The following is a 14,395-nucleotide window of genomic DNA, read 5'->3' on the forward strand; positions in this document are numbered from 1 at the left end:
AAAGCTGACAAAACGAAAACCCGCAATCTGGCCAAGGAATGCCAATTCTACCAGCGGCCTTACAGATCAAGATCAGCATCATGGACCAGGGCTGGCATCCACTTCGACAGCAGGGCAGCCAGTTGCCTTGGACAAAAGGTGGCTGCAGCCTTAAACGCTGTGCGAGTATATATAAACAACTCAGCTCCTCAAGACGAATGAGTACGTTTCCACGCTTCCCGTCTCTTTATCGCCTCAAGCCAAGTCCAGGGCACCGATCCCTCCCCTCTTATTCGTTTACTCGCCATAGATCCCGTCAAGGGACAACAAAACCATCACCTACGTAACAATGAGGCAAGCCACCGTGGCAGCAACCCTCGCCCTGCTGGGCAGCGCCTCGGCGGCGTCGACCCAGTTCAACGGCGGCACCATCGTGGCCTTTGACGACGAGACGCAGGGCCTCCGGGTGGTGCGCAACGGCTCGCTGCTCGTGACGGACGACCGCATCGCCGGCATCTACACGAGCCCGCCGGCGGCGCAGCAAAACTCGTCGTCGGTCGAGGTGGTCGACGCGACCGGCAAGATCATCACGCCGGGCTTCATCGACACGCACCGCCACGGCTGGCAGACGGCCTTCAAGACGCTGGGCTCCAACACGAGCTTGACCGAGTACTTTGGCCGGTACGGCGAGTTCGCGTCGGCCGGCCACTGGGACGCCGACGACGTCTACTCGTCGCAGCTGGCCGGTCTGTACGAGGCCGCCAACGCCGGCGTCACCACCTCGCTCGACCACGCCCACTCCACCTGGGACAGGGCCACCAGCGAGGCCGGGCTCAGGGCCAGCGTGGACAGCGGCTCGCGCGTCTTTTACGCCTTCGCCTTCCACAACACCACCGCCTCCGAGGTCCCGGAGCTCCTCCAGGTCTTTAGGGATATCGCCGATGAGGGCTACTACGAGGGCACCCCGACGACGCTGGGCATCGCCTACGATGCCTGGGGACCCGACCCCAACCGCGCCGAGATTGATTCCATCATGAAGTTGACCGAGTAAGTCCCCTTCCAAAAGCCGCGGCACGGGGTAAGTTGGTGTCTTCTTGCCTGAGCCACGCTAACCAAGTTTCGATATATATAGGGAATACAACATCTCGGTAATCACAACCCACTCGCTGGGAGGACCTTGGGGAAGTAAGCAAAGCGCCGTTTTTTTTTCTGTAATTATTTTGCACGCTGCGCGCGCGACCCAGGAAATACTAACAAGACAAAAAAAAAAAAAAATAACAGTCACCAACTCCCCCTCGGACGTCGCTGCGCTCGACTATCTCAACATCAGCACGCCCGTCGTCTTCTCGCACGGCTCGTTCCTGACGGCGGGCGACGCGACGCTGCTGCGCGAGACGAACCAGCACCTGTCCATCACGCCCGAGTCCGAGATGCACTACGGGCACACGCACCCAGTGAGCCACCTGATTCAGGACCAGGCGGCGCTGGGCGTCGATACGCACTTCACCTTCAGCACCGACATCCTGACGCAGGCGCGCATCTGGCTGCAGCAGGCGCGGTACGAGGCGTCCGAGGACGTGCTGGACCAGTGGCGGCTGCCGCTCAACAACCCCATGAGCACCGACCAGGCCTTCCTGCTCGCCACGCGCAGCGGCGGCCTGGCCCTGCGCCGCGAGGACCTGGGCGTGATCCGCGAGGGCGCCAAGGCCGACCTGGTCGTCTGGGACGGCGAGTCGCCCGCCATGCTGGGCTGGCTGGACCCCGTCGCCGCCGTCATCCTGCACGCCAGCGTCGGCGACGTCGAGTCCGTCATGGTCGACGGCAAGTGGGTCAAGAGGGACCGGAAGCTCGTGGTGGGCGACTACGCCGACGTCAAGCGCCGCTTCCTCGCCACCGCCAAAAAGATCCAGGACATCTGGGTCGACACGCCCCTCCCGACCCCCGAGGAGCTGCAGACCATGTTCTCGTTCCCCCTGGTGCGCGCCGACCAGCTCGACGTGCAGAGGGGAGATGGTGACGGGTACGGTGAGAACCACTTTTGAGTAAATGCCGATTTTGACGTGGATATGTGTGCTCTGTGGTTGTTTTCTACTCTAGTCTATAAACAGTAATCTTAGCGCTTATTAATTGTAATCAAATTCGCTGAATCTCCAAAGCGTCGTTGGATGCGATGCACTCGACGCGACCGAAGCTTCATTCGGAGCGCTGCGCTGACCCCTAGAAACACTTCGCCTAGACCTTCTCTTTGCCCTTCCCCTTGCCATTCGAGTGCTTCTCCTTTTCTGACGTGCGTGATCTCTCCTCGCCCTGCTTTTGCACCACAGGAGCCTTTGGTCTGTTCATTTTGGCAGCACATCCACTGGAGCAGCAATGTTCCATGCAGATGACTGTGCCAAGCTCGCATAATCGCGTCGATGCAATGCAGCATGGCCTGGGTTCCTTGCTTGCCCATTTTAAAATCTCCTCAGCGGCGAGTTTGCGCAAATCCAGATCCGTGCTTGGTTCTGGTGGCCCGGAGTCACCTTCTGCTTCATCGACGCCTTGTTTGCGATTTTCTACGTTTCTTTTGCCTAAAAAGGCGCTCAAGACCTCTAGAGACGGCCCTTCGCGAGCCAGCCGCTCAAGGCCAAGGGCCTCTGCCAGCTTGCCAACAGATCGCGTGCGGTGCTGAACTTTTTGTCTGTTAGCGATTGCGCGGACGACCTCGAGGGCGGCCAAGTCCACAGCAAAGTAGTCGAAGCTCGTTTCGGGCAATTCATCATGCAAACCATAGGCGAGATGTGTACAGAGGAAAGATACGGTGCATGGGTCCAGGGGAACGTCCATGGCAACGACTTCCTTGAAGTTGCTTGCTTTGCTCACACCCTCAGATCGATCAGTTTCCTGTCCCGTCTCGGTTGCTCCGTTATCGACATCAATCAAGTTCATGGCATATCTGCCCCTCCTCGTGATTGCCCATACCAGCTCGTCAGGAACCAGACCATGCGGCCCGCTTGTTCCAAAGACACTATCTGGAGTGAAAAGTCGACTGAGGTAACCGATTTGCGTCAGCTTCTTCGGGTCGTGGCTTTGTGCCATCGCTGTTGCTTTAGGGCCATGTTCAGCTTGGTTTTTGGTTACGATTTGAACAGATTCTTGTCCCTGACCTGATTGAGTACCCCGTTTCTCGCTGTTTTTCTCGCTTTTTGATGACTGGCTTGAACGCTCTGTCGCAACCTTCTGCTGGCTCGATTTTCGTTCCAAAAAATCTTGGTGGTCTTTGTCATTCTTGGCTTCCTCATTCTTACCAGTCACTCTCACTCCTTCACGTTCAAAAATGGCGTTCTTCGCTTTGGTGACCGCAAACGACACAGTATAAACAGTCTCAAACTCTTCATGGACATACTTGCAGGTCTTAACCAGTGAAGAAACTTTGGCAGAGCGAATTGCGCGTCTCTCCCTCAAAGATACCAACACGCGCGAAATCTCAGAGTCCTGGTTCGAAACATCCAGCGATGAGGCCCAGTCTGTCTGCTCGGGATCCAAACCCAGGAATGCTCCTGATGACCGGAGAGCGATTGCCACTTCAAGGTCGAGCCACGTCCCAGGGGCTAGCAGCTCGTCTCGACAAAGCGAGAGGTAGAGCCGTGCCACAAAACCAAGTGCTCCCGTGTCGGCAGCACAGTTGCTACCGACATCACAGAGACCCAGCCGTGTGCGATGTATCCACGTGCCGACAAGCAAGGGGTGCCTTTCTGTCAGAACATCTCCCGAAATCCCTTTTTTGCCAAGTGCTTCTCTGAATGGATTCTTCTTGTCCCAAAGCCGGGAGTAGTCTTTGATGATTTCGATGCCGTGCATAATTCTGTACATCAACCGCTTTCTAGACAGGTGGAAAGACGCGAAGATCTCGGCTGACAGGACCGATTCGAGCAAAGTCCGTCTGAAGAGGGCTAGGCAATCGGCCGGCTTCTGGAGCATTCCAAGCTCCCGTAACAGCTTGATGATGTCGAGGTAGATTGAACCTGCCAAGCTCGCTGACAATGGGTGCACTTTGTCGCTAAATTGCCAAAGCTGGATGAAAGTCGAGGTCAACTCGTCGAGTTCTTCAGTGGCCCAGTCATCTGTTGATAAAAGAAACGCGATGCCTCCGAAAATCTCAAGGAGGGCGGCACAGTCTTCTTTCATCATATTTATCGGACCGGTTGGGGGGTTCGAAGGAGAGAAGCGCCCTTCTTTTCCAAGATATATTGACACAGTATCAGAGCTGTGCCTGTAATGCTTCTGCCAGAGCGCCCAGGCGTGTACGGTCTGCATTAGACAGTAATCTTTGATCCTGTAGAGAATCTCTAGTTTGTGTTCTCGACTCGCGTTCTTGTTGAAAGGAAGTGCCATTTCCGCAGCGATTCTTGCCTTTTCATAGGCGAGATGATGCGAGCTGGTGAATCTGAAGGTGGGCAATGCAGCCATCATCTCCGATTCCATCAGCTCAGCCAACTGAATCGCCACGTTTGTGGCCATTGTGACGCAGGTTAGCGATAGATAGCCTCGAGCGAATTTCTTCCAGAGGCTGCGGACCTCTGCTCTGATCTCGTGGAGCTCGCGCAGGAGTATGGTGTGCACCAGAAAAGCATCCTCATCCGAGCGCTCCCACTCAGCCTCGTACTCTGGTTGCTCCATTGACCCAGCAGCGGCCGACATTGGTCGTTTCATCGACTCAGGGTCCAGATCAAAGGCCAGGATGATCTTGTAGTTGTTGAGAGATTCCCCGATGAATCCATCCACATCGAGGTCTGGAAATTCCCTGACCAAAGTCAGAATTTTACGGACAGCTAGCAGCGCGTCTGTCAAGGTGCTCTTCCGAGGCCCTGGGCTTTCGCCAGGATAGCCATTCGACTCGGCAAAGTAAGTCTTCAGTAATGTCCGCGTGCTGATGAGACGTTGAAGAGCATTAATGAAGTACTGGGGTATCTCTGGTGCTGTGACATGAAGGGATAAAAAACTGGCCAGGGGGACAAAATCGCCAACAGCGAGGACAGGTCGGTCAGATTCCTTAAATCTCTACTCCTTTGGATTTCTGGTGGCCAACAGCTTTGCTTTGTTATAGTCGTGTTCCAAAGCTGTTTTCACGAGCCATGTTGCAACGGTATCGGCATCGTCTCTGTATTGGCGGAAGATGCTCGTCATTGAGCGGGGAAACCTGGAATGAGCCATTATGAACGGGATAGATAGGGATGTGAAAAGTGAATAAGATATTTCCTTGATAATTAACGAGCGTGTCAGATGTATAATCTGCTGAGAAAGTGCATGACTAACAGATCAAATGCTGAGAGGAAAAGTCAATGTTGCACATCGTCGGTTTGGATGCTTAAAGACAGCAACAAATCGACGCCATCGGAGGTGTCGGTCACCCCACCTACAACGCTGGCTGTTGGTGGGGCCACAGGCAAGGGTAAGTCCGAGCATCCCTACCAGCCAATTAACCAGGGTACAATCGATGATCCGAGCTGAGTGAGCAAGGTGAGCAAGCATAGCATGGATCGAGCTCCACTTTGGTGCCGAAAGCCACAGCGTCGTGGCGTTAGTGCATCTTTTAGTTGGTGCCGAGAGTTTGCCTCCGTTGCCTCTCGTTGCAGAGCCAACAAACTGGGAATTAAAGACAATCAACATTCACAACGTTTGGAAACAACAGTCACCACAAGCAACTGCGCAATCAAAAAAAAACTCTACGTCAATCCTCAACCGTCTTCGAAACTCCAACGAATACACAAAAAAAAAAAAAAAAATCTACGAAATGCCGCCATCAACACGAACCCTCACGCTCCTCACCCGCAACCTCCTCGCCCGCCCTCTAACCACCACCACCCGGCCCGCCATCCGCCCGCCCACAACAACAACAACAACAACAACAACAACAGCCACCCGCGCCTCGTCCACATTCAACCCAGGCCCGTCGCCACCCCGCCTGCCCGCGGAGCAGCAGGCCGAATTCGAGCGCCTGCAGCGCGAGGCCTCGGTCGCCGACTTCTCCTCCACTCCCGCCGCCGCCGAAGCGCCGCGGCCGGTTGAGGTACAGGACGCCGCGACCAACAACGGCGCGGCGGGCGCGACGTCGGGCGGCATACGCAAGGGTGCGCCGCCCGAGTTCGAGGGCGACGTCAACCCCAAGACCGGCGAGGTCGGCGGGCCCAAGAACGAGCCGCTGAGGTGGGGCGCCGCCGGCGATTACAGCTTCAACGGGCGCGTAACGGACTTTTGAAGAGGGGAAAGGGGGGGTGGGGCTTAATAGGGGAGGGCGCCTCCGTGCATCTCCAAGTAAGGAGGGGTTTGGAAAAGGAAGAGACGACCAGGTACACGAGAAGATGCGTTGGAGAGGATAGAATGTCATTCGACGATTCACTGCCAGGCCCCGAGATTTGCCCTGGGGCAAGCCGTGTAGGATTACGCAATATAGATATTAATGGCGAGGAAGAAGGGGCTGTCTTCTCCATGACCACCGTTTACGGGTGGGAGTCTGTACGAACAGCGCCAGCATTACACGATCAAAGCAGAGTGGATGACTGTTTTGGATCGCCAAGAAGGGTATATAATTCAGTCTAATCATATGACAAGACATAAACTACAAGACTATGCAAATCAAGAAAAAAGGTGAATCCCGCTACTGAAAAATTATAAAGTCATCGCGATATTATCGCTGTATGCTCGCTCATACCAAGACCAGTATCGACAATGTGCTCTATGGTCTATAGTAACACCCGGAAGAGGGAACTTGGATTAATCTTCATCCCCAGATCTCGGCGTGGATGGGTATATATCTGCTCAGGGTCAGAGCCTACCCGTGAGCACAAATGCCCAATTACACTTGAGCCAGTTCGGGGGCTTCGTTAACGCCGGGTGGAAGACCAGCACAAAAAAAAAAAAAAAAAAAAGCCAAGATCTGGCTAGGCTGCCTCGATCCCGACCCTCTGCGGTAGAGGTTCGTTTCGCACATCCGACATCGGGAAGTCCTGAGCGTCGGTATCGTCCGAGACGTTGTCCTTGTTGGATCCCCGAGGCTTCTTCGACTGAGAATCGTCATCATTCTCGTGGGCGCCTGCTCGCTTGTGACTCCCGTTCACGCTTCCGCTCGCCGACTCAAAGCCCTTTGGCGTGGTGCTGAGCTCGACCTCCCGGAGTGCACGGCTCATGCGCTCACGCCTAGCCGCGCCTCGCAGGCGGGACTGGGCCCCGGCCCCGTTGGTGACCCAGCGGATGCTCAGAATCTTGAAACTGAGCCCGTCGTGCGGCGCACAGCGTCCGTATTGCGGCTCCCTATTCTCCGTATATGACGGCATGCTACCCCATTGTCTGCTCTTGATGCCGAATCGCACCGTCGATGCATACATCTGCAGTTTGGGGAGAATCAAGAGGGTAACGTGGAGGTCCTTGTTGGGTGGGACGTTGACAGGCCCCGTCTTGAGCGGGGCGTCAAGAAAGTCTGGAGTCGGCAGGTTCTCGCTCGTGACATGCTGCGCTTGCTTCTTGCCCCTGCCTGACGCCGGCGGCTCTTCTGGATACAATCCAAGCATGTCAACGTCGACGTCTTCTGACCACTCGCCGCGGAACCAGCCGCCGTGGATACAAGCGGCGACCACGTCCGAGTCGTCAGTATAGACATCTGTACCCCACAACGCCCGGCGTGCTGTGATCTCCTCGCGTGCCTCGGGCAACAGATGCGCCTTGCTGACCTTCATTGTCAGCGTGCAGTTCTCCTTGTCCTTGATCAAGCTCCACGGTAGCGGTTTCGGCGTCGATTTGAATGGCGCCTTGGGCGGCCGGCCCGTTATGGGGTCGTGTAGGCGTGCAGGCTCCAGCGCTACCTCGTATAGAACATCGCCAATGTGTCGCCGCGGCTTATCTGCCACGCTTTCTAGAACGGCCTGGGAGCTGATGATCTGCTTAGGTTTCGATATGACACTGACAACAGGACTAGCCGGTGCTTGACCTCCCGTTGTCTTTGCTTGTGGCGGCCTCGGTGGCGCATGATGGTGATGGTGATGTACGTGCCCAGGGGTTGGTGACGGAACGTTGCCAACCCCTTTGACTGTTTTGAATGGTGTATTGCCGGCGAGCCCGTGCTGATCTCCAGCATGGGCGTGGTGGTGATGATGATGGCTGTCACAACGTTAATCTCTGGTCCACAACAGAAACAATCTGTAGGGAGCGATTTAGACTTACTGATGATGGTGATGGTGACCATGGGCGTTTGTCTTTGGTCGCTTACCGCGGGCTCCTACAGGGGTTTGCCTTCCATCCTCTACTGCCCGCATGATATCCTCGTCCTTGACCTTCGATCGGCGCTTGTTTTTAGACCCTTCCCTAACCATCTTGTTGCCGTTGCCCTCCGTCCTGTCTTCAACGGGTGTTCCATCCGAATCGTCTTTCCGAGCCAGACCCGAGGCGTTAAAAGGCAACTGCGCACCACCAGCCACTGGGCTCGAAAGCGAACCCACTCCACTGCCGATCCCGGAGAACATCCTGCCAAACTCGCTCTTGATTCCAGGCTCCCCCGCGGGACCCTGCATCTGTGACTGGGCCCCTTGCACCGCCTGGGGCAGTGGTGACAAGCGCCCCTTTCTATTTATCTCCTGGACGGTGAGAAGGCTCCTTGGCTGATCCCGCTGCGCCGCAGGTGTCAATCCCTCGGAGGCTGGAGGTCTGTTTCGGGGCGAGTCATACATGAGCCCGCCCGGCCCGGCCGAATAGGCAACCGAGGGACGTGGCGGTTGCTCGTCGGCTGGATTGCGGTGGGGTGGCGGACCCTGTTGGTGATGGTGATGCGGTGCAGCGTGTCGCTGGCGCTCGGGTGAATCGAAAGGTTGTGCGTGCGGATGTGACGGACCTCGCTCGCCTGGAGCCATCACAGCGGGGGTTTGAGAAGGATGCGACGTTGGTGGAGGATGATCCATTGGGTGTTGTCCTTGGTATGGCCCTGCGTGGGGTCCATATGGCGGTCCCGTCGACGGAGGATAATCAGGGTGACGGGGAGGTGGATGACCTGCGGGATCGTACGGCCTAGACTGTTCGTACTGATGCCTCTGCCACCCCTCATCACGCGGGTCGGGCTGACGACCGTAGGAAGGCCCCGGAGGCCCTGGGGGACCCCTTGGTCCGCCATGTCCATAGTCTGGATGCCCGGGAGGTGGCCTTCCAAGCTCGCCATTGCGTTCTCGCCGCTCTAGTTCCCGACGCTCCATCTCTTGCCTCTCGTAGTTTCGTCTCTCCATCCCTCTACGCTGCTCGCGGTCGCGAAACTCCATCTCTTGACGATCCCTCTCGTGACGGTCGCGGAACTGCATCTCCCTCTCGTGCTGTTCTCGCTCCATCCGCTCCCGCTCGGCCATATACCTGGCATCTTCGTAGTTCGACACCCTGATGGGGCGTTCTGGGTTATACTCGCCCGAGGGCGGAGGCTCTTCGCGTCGTGAGTACATGGGATCGTGCGGCGGAGGGCCGGGTCGACCAGGCTCCATTTGGCGGCCAGGAGGAATGTTGTTGTACAGTTTTGGCTGACTACTAGGTCGTGGCGGACCCTGATGCATTCTTCCTGGTTCCCTGCCCGGCTCGTTCATTGGCGGTGGTCCTCGACGGTATTCTTGCGGAGTGCCATACCGTTGAACCTCGGGTGTAGGGTACATGCCTTGCGGGGAGGCCACGGCACTATTCCGGGGATCTCGCGAATCAGCCCTCACGTCGTATGGTCGTTGATGATCCGGGGTCTGAGGTCGGCGGTACTGCTGATATTCGCCAGGGTGCATCCGCGGAGAGGCGTGAACTGGACTGGCGTAGTTGGGACCTGCTGACATGGACCCGCTTGTGGGAGGCGGTTGTTGAGGCTGGTATTGAGTTGGTGCACTCGGATCCCTTCCGGGAGCAAGACCACCAAGCATGGAAGATATCGACATGCTGCTGTTTGTACTTCCAGATCTCGTCATGGTGTTGATGGCCGGCAGCTCGCGACCGTTGGCGAAGGCGGTTTGGGTGTTTGCCGACACCGGAGGCGGTCTCGGAGGGGGCAGACTGTAGCCCATCTGATGGGTATTTGGGCCATTATTGTGTTGCGGAGGTGAGTTTGGAGGCGGCATCGATCGTTGGACGCCCGAAGCGCTCGGGTGTCTCGCGTGGCCTTGTGGTGGCGGATGTGGTGCAGGCTCGTTGGCGTAAGCCGGGCGCGACTGGGGAAAGAAGTGTGGGTCAGACGGACGCCGTTGATGATGGCTCTGATGGTCTTGGTAAGCAGACCCGTTGGGCGGCGGAGGAGGACCGGAGGGAGGATGCGACGTGGGAGCAAAGCCGCCCTGGGGAGGAGCCGACGTGCTGGCCGGGAAGGGAGAGCGGCTGAAGAGCGGCGACGCGTTGCGCTGTGAGAAAGGATGATTAGGCGGTGGCTGCCTTGGCTCCATGGCGGGCGACAAAGCTGCCGGAGGTTGGGTGCCCGAACAAAACGAATGCGGTGGGTTTTTAAAACGGCGCTCGCGTCCGAGTCGCCGGCCTGCAGCGAGGCTAAAGCCTAGGTTTGGCAAAGATTAATTCACGACACGTCGACGAGTAAATGTTGCTGGCTGCTGGATAAGGTTGTGGGAAAAAAAAAACAAATCAAGGTAGGTAGGTAGGTAGGTAGGTGGTGGAGCAAGATTGGAAGCTGGCAGTTCGAGGGAGCTCTCAAATTTTCGGTTTCCCCTGGGGAAAGGGACGAGCGCAAAAAGCCTGGCACGCTCGGGCGGGCAGGGGACGCCATGCAAGGTTGCAATCTAGCGCAAGCTCGTGATCCACATCGGGTCGGGAGAGGCAGGTCGACCACGGTTAATCCGACACCCTAGTCCACGTTTACTCCGCACCGCGGTCCTACCCCTGGACGTCACCAATCTGTCATGCCTCTTTTGTTGCGCAGCTGTCGCAAACAGTGACGTTTCGCAGGGCCCTTTTGAGAACGAGCCTAGCAGGTCACGACTGGTAGGGTCGGATGTGGATGAGGTTCTGTTTTTATCCATCAAGCCAGATCGTCTGTGGATAGACAAACAGCCAAAGATCAGTTGATTCTTAATTCTAACCAAATTCTTTTGTTTCTTTTCGGATGACTTCTCTAAAATAAAGAGGAAGGATTGGGACAAGATACCCCGGGCCAGCTCCCTGAAACAAAGTGAACTGACGAAATATGTGGCATTCTGGGACCAGCATTCAAATGTCTCCGTCTTTACAAAAGCAAACAAAAGCTCGACCAATGCAGCAGAAGGAAGAAATCCGTAAATAAAATATAAAATTAATAAAATAAAAACCAAAACATACTCAAAGTAAACATGACTAGTTCTACAAAGTACCTAGGTAGATATATACCCAAGGGACCTAACGCTAAAACAAAACAAAAACTGAAAAGAAAAAAAAGGATTTAAATTTAGCACTATTCGCGCAAGATCTATTGCGAGCGCGTTGCTGGTCGACGAATCAGGATCCTCAGACACGGTCGTCAGCGCGAAGAACTGCTTGTCTCGTTACAGAGAAAGTTCAGATCGCCTTTGGACCGTTTTTTTTTCTGTGGTATGGCTTGCCACCCACCACCCTTCATGCCAGTCCTGCGCCAGGTGCATTTTGCGACCAGACCAGCCTTTTGTCTGTGCGGGGAAGCGGCACAAGTGTGCTCGGCACGCTAAGCCGAATCAGGACTTTGGGTCTTCTCTTGGCCCCGCCTGCTGGCAGAAAAGAACAGATAAATAAATGAATTAAGTAAATAAATAAAACAAAAAAATAAAATAAAAACGCTGCAAGGGCTTGTGTGTGACATTCGACTCGTCTCACCGCCTTTGGGTCATCCGATCTGATTTCCGTTCAATAAATGTCGTAACGAAAAAACACAAGGCGCGTCTCGAGCGACTTTCTGTGCTGCTCTCTGCAACGACGTATCGGACTGAATCAGCGCAAGCAAAAGATGCATGCCTCCAACGCCTAACCCCGTCCGTTGGCCGTTTGCAGTATTAGGGCGCCGCAACACGACACTAGGGGATGTATTTTTAACCAAGGGACTGATCGGCCGCAAATGAGGGGAGGGGAAAAAAAAAAAAAAATCAATCAATCAATCAATCAATCGCCAAATGATGCAAATAAAATTGCCGCGGCCGCGGAACCTAACCGGTTTGCCCGTCAGTCGCCGATCGCGCACACCAATCATTAATGTCAGTGGGGAATGCGTGGTAGTGTCGCTTGACTTGCAGTGCAAGGATCAATCACAACGTGCTTGTTTGTCTTAGTGCCGCAGCTAAGAGTCAAGGTCCCTTGCTCTGCTCATGGTGATGATTCTCTGTGACATTCACTCGATTATTTGGTTGGTGGATCGTACAAGTTGAACCGATTTTCTGCCTCGTTAAATTGGCTGAATCTTGGCAGAGCCTTTGCTTAATTCGATGCCATCAGGAGCCAGGCGACAGCTTTGTCTTGTTTGGGATCTTTACCCTCATTTTGACATCCTAATAACAGCAATGGTGCACCATGCTTCATTTCCAGCAAGTCCATGCTCCTGTTACACTTCCAACACTTGCGCGGATTCGACCGTCTGGCCTTATATGTCATAATGATGGACACCAATGCCGTAGTAGTCCACCCGCCTCCGGGTCCAGTATGCACCTCGCCGCGCCAGTCCGCTGCTGCAGGAGCTCGCTGTGTTGATTCAAGGCCCTGCCCCAGATGTCGACATGATTCTACATGAGCCGCGTGTCCATTTGCGGTCCTGATTATCGCGGTGTGCGAGTCGTTCGACCCTTGAACGGGTACCAGAAGCGGTGTCAAATCTGGTAGTCGAGCCCCCAAGATTTATCGCCGTTTGTGACACATGGCTAATGTTCGCGACTTTTCATAGATCCCAGGCCTTTGGGTACGGTCGGGTGTAGTTTGCGGTTCGAGATCAGCTCGGTGTTGGGACGAAGGGTGACTGGCAAGTAGAGGCATAACAAAGCTGTTGCTACGAATTTCGTATGCTTTCAACTGCCGCTTATGGAACCGTCTGCTTTGCTATCTAGTGCTGCCAGGGCCTCACGTAAGTGATGGTGAGGGGTGACGCTCTTTCAAATCTCAAAGTGCAATTGTGAACAAGTGCCGTTCTGGCTTCTGATTGACCGCTGCATAGATTCCCAGCTCTTTGAGCGTAGAACTCCCGTAAAAGGCAGCTCTAATTTCCATGGGGATGTGCTGGCAAGCCGACCTCATCCACAGAATGGCTGCCGTGCGGTCGTTTTCAAGGCTAGTCTCATGCTTTTGTGGCTATTCTCCCATGTGTAAAGACACGAAAATCAGGCCAGACTTGGGCGCCAGTCAAACAGATGGGACAGTCTAGCGGCATCAGCAACGTCGCCGTAGTGAACCTTCTTTTCATCTATGTGCCGATCGATGTTGCTTGGCATATTCCATCTGTAGGAACCTTTTTTGTCGTTATCTCTTGGTCAGTAATGATGGCAAATCTTGGTTTTTTTTTTTTTTTTTTTTTTTTTTTTTTTCTGTCAGTCTCTTCTGTAAAAACGATCCAAGTTCCATCAGACAGCTTGACTTCTCGTAAACAGTCTAGCCGTTTATCTATTCGGTTGAGAATACTTGACCAAATGGAGGCAATTGATATTTGCTATCCGTCCATTATTGCCATGGGAAAATGATCAGACGATCAGGTTCTGGAAAAACACAAACAAAGGTGACAAAGTCAGGCTCAAGCGATCAGAACGAACTGGCTAGGAGGCATAGCACGTGCTGTCAGTAGATTTATACATGGATTGATCAATCTGATTTTGCATTATTAAGAGACAGAATAAAAAGGCAGATCTGAAAGTCAATCTCATCCAAGTGGCTGGGTAGAGACCAAGCACGCCAAGGGAAATACCCCGCAAGTTGGTAGATGGGGATGGACATTCACCGAACCTTGTATTTATTATCGTTCGTGGTACCAAATATGCCTAATATGGTGAACTGCATCCACTGCCGAGATTTGAAGAGACAGCGATGAGCCATCAAGCCCTGGCCTCTCTTGATGGCCTCATTGTAGCCATTGGCAAGCCAATACCCAGATAGGGAAAAGTGACACAAATTTAAAGATCGGAAAATCAGAAAAGCCCTCATTCCTGTCCAGATCGTCTAAGGATTTAAAACCTACCTGGCCTAGGTCTACAAGGACTTGGGACACGGTTGGTGGGATAACTTGCAGATTGGAGAACGGCTGCAAAATAGACATTACAAGTCTCGGCTAATGACCCGAACCTCGGCGGCACGGCTGTTTGTTTACCCGAGTTATTACTTGCAGACAGGGGAGAAAATCCAGTGCCAAACAAACACTATTGCAATCAAGATTCCAGTAAAGTCTCTCTAAATCCCGAAAAAACCCAGTTTTTTTTTTTTTTTTTTTTTTTTTTTTTTTTTTTTTTTTTTT

General features: G+C 54.2%; 4 protein-coding genes across 4 annotated transcripts; 2 read left to right on the forward strand and 2 right to left on the reverse strand.

Moving 5' to 3' along the window:
• Positions 1–328: 328 nt before the first annotated feature.
• On the forward strand, positions 329–2,021 carry PpBr36_06894 (uncharacterized protein; the record flags this gene model as incomplete). The annotated part of the gene is made up of 3 exons (XM_029894036.1): positions 329–1,026; positions 1,112–1,164; positions 1,261–2,021. The coding sequence occupies 3 exons, from the start codon at positions 329–331 to the stop codon at positions 2,019–2,021; spliced, it is 1,512 nt and encodes a 503-aa protein (XP_029748860.1).
• A 190-nt stretch (positions 2,022–2,211) lies between these two features.
• Positions 2,212–5,311, reverse strand: PpBr36_06895 (uncharacterized protein; the record flags this gene model as incomplete). The annotated part of the gene is made up of 2 exons (XM_029894037.1): positions 2,212–4,937; positions 5,275–5,311. The coding sequence occupies 2 exons, from the start codon at positions 5,309–5,311 to the stop codon at positions 2,212–2,214; spliced, it is 2,763 nt and encodes a 920-aa protein (XP_029748397.1).
• Positions 5,312–5,752: 441 nt separating this feature from the next.
• PpBr36_06896 (uncharacterized protein) lies at positions 5,753–6,217 on the forward strand (the record flags this gene model as incomplete). Its single annotated transcript, XM_029894038.1, has 1 exon — positions 5,753–6,217. One exon carries the CDS (start codon positions 5,753–5,755, stop codon positions 6,215–6,217), a length of 465 nt encoding a protein of 154 aa, XP_029748396.1.
• A 682-nt stretch (positions 6,218–6,899) lies between these two features.
• PpBr36_06897 (uncharacterized protein) lies at positions 6,900–10,400 on the reverse strand (the record flags this gene model as incomplete). The annotated part of the gene is made up of 2 exons (XM_029894039.1): positions 6,900–8,112; positions 8,176–10,400. 2 exons carry the CDS (start codon positions 10,398–10,400, stop codon positions 6,900–6,902), a joined length of 3,438 nt encoding a protein of 1,145 aa, XP_029748395.1.
• Positions 10,401–14,395: the final 3,995 nt, after the last annotated feature.

This window comes from Pyricularia pennisetigena, chromosome 1 (genome assembly GCF_004337985.1).
Source record: "Pyricularia pennisetigena strain Br36 chromosome 1, whole genome shotgun sequence".
NCBI classification, from domain to species: Eukaryota; Fungi; Ascomycota; class Sordariomycetes; order Magnaporthales; family Pyriculariaceae; genus Pyricularia; species Pyricularia pennisetigena.